This window comes from Caenorhabditis briggsae (genome assembly GCF_000004555.2).
Source record: "Caenorhabditis briggsae AF16 supercontig from assembly CB4, cb25.NA_325, whole genome shotgun sequence".
NCBI classification, from domain to species: Eukaryota; Metazoa; Nematoda; class Chromadorea; order Rhabditida; family Rhabditidae; genus Caenorhabditis; species Caenorhabditis briggsae.
Window position 1 is genome coordinate 1 of NW_025543455.1, and position 3777 is coordinate 3777.

The 3777-nt window shown below is 33.9% G+C and overlaps 3 protein-coding genes across 3 annotated transcripts; all 3 read right to left on the reverse strand.

Moving 5' to 3' along the window:
• Positions 1-604: 604 nt before the first annotated feature.
• On the reverse strand, positions 605-1424 carry CBG26764 (the record flags this gene model as incomplete). Its single annotated transcript, XM_045241071.1, has 2 exons — positions 605-693; positions 1409-1424. The coding sequence occupies 2 exons, from the start codon at positions 1422-1424 to the stop codon at positions 605-607; spliced, it is 105 nt and encodes a 34-aa protein (XP_045100758.1).
• A 336-nt stretch (positions 1425-1760) lies between these two features.
• Positions 1761-1994, reverse strand: CBG25003 (the record flags this gene model as incomplete). The annotated part of the gene is made up of 1 exon (XM_002648606.1): positions 1761-1994. One exon carries the CDS (start codon positions 1992-1994, stop codon positions 1761-1763), a length of 234 nt encoding a protein of 77 aa, XP_002648652.1.
• Positions 1995-2673: 679 nt separating this feature from the next.
• Positions 2674-3771, reverse strand: CBG25004 (the record flags this gene model as incomplete). The annotated part of the gene is made up of 1 exon (XM_002648607.1): positions 2674-3771. A coding segment is annotated over one exon (1098 nt), but the record flags the coding sequence as incomplete, so codon positions are not given.
• Between the last annotated feature and the right edge of the window lie 6 nt (positions 3772-3777).

Below are 3777 nucleotides of genomic sequence, written 5' to 3' on the forward strand. Positions count from 1 at the left end.
AATTCTCAATATCCTGAATCTTCGAATGCTCTGAGTAATTTTATTCTTGAATAACGTCAAGATTTCTGAATACCTGAATTTCTAAATTTTGGAATATTCTCGAAATAATCAAATCTAAAAAACCTTTTATTCTAAAAAAAATTTTACACACAAGATTTGATCCGATGCACCATAAGTACTACAATAACAAAACAATTGAAATAGTTTAACAATTAAATTGAGCTAGAGTCTATTTCTAACAACTGGTCGGTCACGACACTCCCGGTGACAGTTTGGAGATTGGACGAACTTTCTGGAAAAGACGCTTTTTTGAAATTCTGACTTTCAGAATTTTAGAATATTAGAATCTTAGATTTTCAAAATTTCAAAAATTTTGGAACTCCAAGAAAAACTCACTTTTTTTTCTATATATCCGAATTTCTTGACGTCTTGCTAAAGTTTGGCGGAAAATCTTAAAATTGGAATTTCTCTTAAAAATTGTTCAAAATTTGAAAAATTCGAAATTAAAGCTTACCATTCTTGATTCGCTCTTATGATTGGCACAGTTCTGATGTCGTTGCACGATATTGGTCATCTTTTCCTCAATAAAATCATCTTCTGAATCCTAGGTGACGTCTTCTGATTCTTTGGAGAAGCGACCTGAACCACATTGCCATTCAGCATTGCAAATTGCTTTCGGTTCCCTTTTCTGTTCTGAAATTTACGAATTTTCAGAAAAATCGTTCAATTCTGTGTTTGCTGAAATCCTAGAATTCTCGAATTACAGACGCATTTTCCATACTTGCTAAATCTCGGCCTGGCCCGGGCCGGGCTGGAGAACAATTTTGATAATTTTTGTCAAAATAATCATTTTAAAGCACGAAATTTATTCCATGACCCTTCTTAAGGCCAAGGCCGGGCCGGGCCAGGGCCGGGCCGAGCCAGTGAAAATTCCTCCACCGGTCCGGCCCGGCCTGTATTGCATTTTCGAAATTTCAAATTTTAAGAAATAAATTCATAAATACAATTTTTGAAGCTTTCAAGACTGCTTTTTTCGAATTCGTGGAATTCAGGAATTCTGAAATTCTGAAACTCCGAAATTCTTAAATTTCAAAAATTCAGACACTCAAAGCTTCGAAATCATTGAAAATCGAGAAAATATGAATTTTCAAAGATATTCCAATTTTTTTTAGTTTTCTCAAAATATTTTTTTTTCAGAAGATTGAAAATTCAGAAATTCAATTTTTTAATATCTGGAAATTTTAACTCAAAAATTCTAGACATTCTTCTAGACAAAAGAGAATTTTTTTTTGGAGAAATGGAAATTTGAAAGTAAAAATTTTTTAACATTTCAAAAAAAAATGGAAAATTTTAAAAAGTCGCATTTTTTGTTTCAAAATCTGTCTCAGAAATTATTAAAATTACTCACCGTTAATTAAAATCATATTGAGTTTTATCACATATAGATTTCAGACAGAAGAATAAATAATTAGGGTAAATAGTAAAATTGAAGTTCGAAAAAAATCAGTATTGAGACATCTAAAGACACGACGCCATAGGAAAAGTATGATGAAAAGAAAATCGCAACGAAGAAGTTCAAAAGTGAAAGAGTAAGAGAATTAGAGAAAAAAAGATTGATGAGTTTCTCTCGGATTTTGTGTTCAGTAAAGTGTCAGGTGGTGCTCAGGATGAGCAATTTGAAGAGGAACATTTCTGAGAAATCGTAAAGTGGAACGGATAGAAAGTTTAGAGGGATTCTGAGATTCTGTGATTCTGAGATTCTAAGATTCTGAGATTCTGAGATTCTTAGATTCTGAGATTCTGAGATTCTGAGATTCTGGGGATTTCTGGAGGGAGTCGTATGTATCTTCAGCATTGTAGCCATTGATTGAATCCGTTCCGGGTACTTTGTCCAACAAGTGCTCCGAAATTCTCCTTTTGGTTTGTCCAATTTGGCTCCGCAACTTTCCACTGCTGCTGGAGCTGACGGCGGTGGTAGGTCGAGTGGTCGCCATGTCAAGATGAGAGATTCCAAGTAATCTCTCACCTTGTGAATATCTCAAACTTGGGTAATTAAACCTTTTATTTATAAACAAAGAAAAGATAAAAAAGGAAAAAGTTAAAGTGAAACAATAAAAAGATATATCAATTGTGGCTCTCGACGGTTTTTATATACGTTTTTTAAACCAAAATATTGTGATTTGTCATCGAGATTCATCATCCAACTTATGTTTGGATGACGAATCTCGATGACATCAACGAAATACGTTAACACTTCTGATTCTGAATTTTGTGTATAGAAATTCAGAAATTTAGATTCTGAGATTTTGAGATTCTGAGATTCTGAGATTCTGAGATTTTGAGATTTTGAGATTTTGAGATTCTGAGATTTTGAGATTCTGAGATTTTGAGATTCTGAGATTTTGAGATTCTGAGATTTTGAGATTCTGAGATTTTGAGATTCTGAGATTCTGAAATTCTGATTGTGAGATTTTGAGATTCTGAGATTTTGAGATTCTGAGATCTTGAGATTTTGAGATTCTGAGATTCTGAAATTCTGAGATTCTGAGATTCCAAGATTCTAAAGATTCTGAGATTCTGAGATTCTGAGATTTGGAGATTCTGAGATTCTGAGATTCTGAGATTCTGAGATTCTGAGATTCTGGAATTCTGAGATTCTGAGATTCCAAGATTCTAAAGATTCTGAGATTCTGAGATTCTGAGATTTGGAGATTCTGAGATTCTGAGATTCTGAGATTCTGAGATTCTGAGATTCTGGAATTCTGAGATTCTGAGATTCCAAGATTCTAAAGATTCTGAGATTCTGAGATTCTGAGATTTGGAGATTCTGAGATTCTGAGATTCTGAGATTCTGAGATTCTGAGATTCTGAGATTCTGAGATTCTGAGATTCTGAGATTCTGAGATTCTGAGATTCTGAGATTCTGAGTTTTTGAGATTCTGAGATTCTGAGATTCTGGAATTCTGAGATTCTGAGATTCCAAGATTCTAAAGATTCTGAGATTCTGAGATTCTGAGATTTGGAGATTCTGAGATTCTGAGATTCTGAGATTCTGAGATTCTGAGATTCTGAGATTCTGAGATTCTGGAATTCTGAGATTCTGAGATTCCAAGATTCTAAAGATTCTGAGATTCTGAGATTCTGAGATTTGGAGATTCTGAGATTCTGAGATTCTGAGATTCTGAGATTCTGAGATTCTGAGATTCTGAGATTCTGAGATTCTGAGATTCTGAGATTCTGAGATTCTGAGATTCTGAGATTCTGAGATTCTGAGATTCTGAGATTCTGAGATTCTGAGATTCTGAGATTCTGAGTTTTTGAGATTCTGAGATTCTGAGATTCTGGAATTCTGAGATTCTGAGATTCCAAGATTCTAAAGATTCTGAGATTCTGAGATTCTGAGATTCTGAGATTTTGAGATTTTGAGATTTTGAGATTCTGAGATTTTGAGATTCTGAGATTTTGAGATTCTGAGATTTTGAGATTCTGAGATTTTGAGATTCTGAGATTTTGAGATTCTGAGATTCTGAAATTCTGATTGTGAGATTTTGAGATTCTGAGATTTTGAGATTCTGAGATTTTGAGATTTTGAGATTCTGAGATTCTGAAATTCTGAGATTCTGAGATTCTGAGTTTTTGAGATTCTGAGATTCTGAGATTCTGAGATTCTGAAATTCTGAGATTCTGAGATTCTGAGATTCTGAGATTTGGAGATTCTGAGATTCTGAGATTCTGAGATTCTGAGATTCTGAGATTCTGAGATTCTGAGATTCTGAG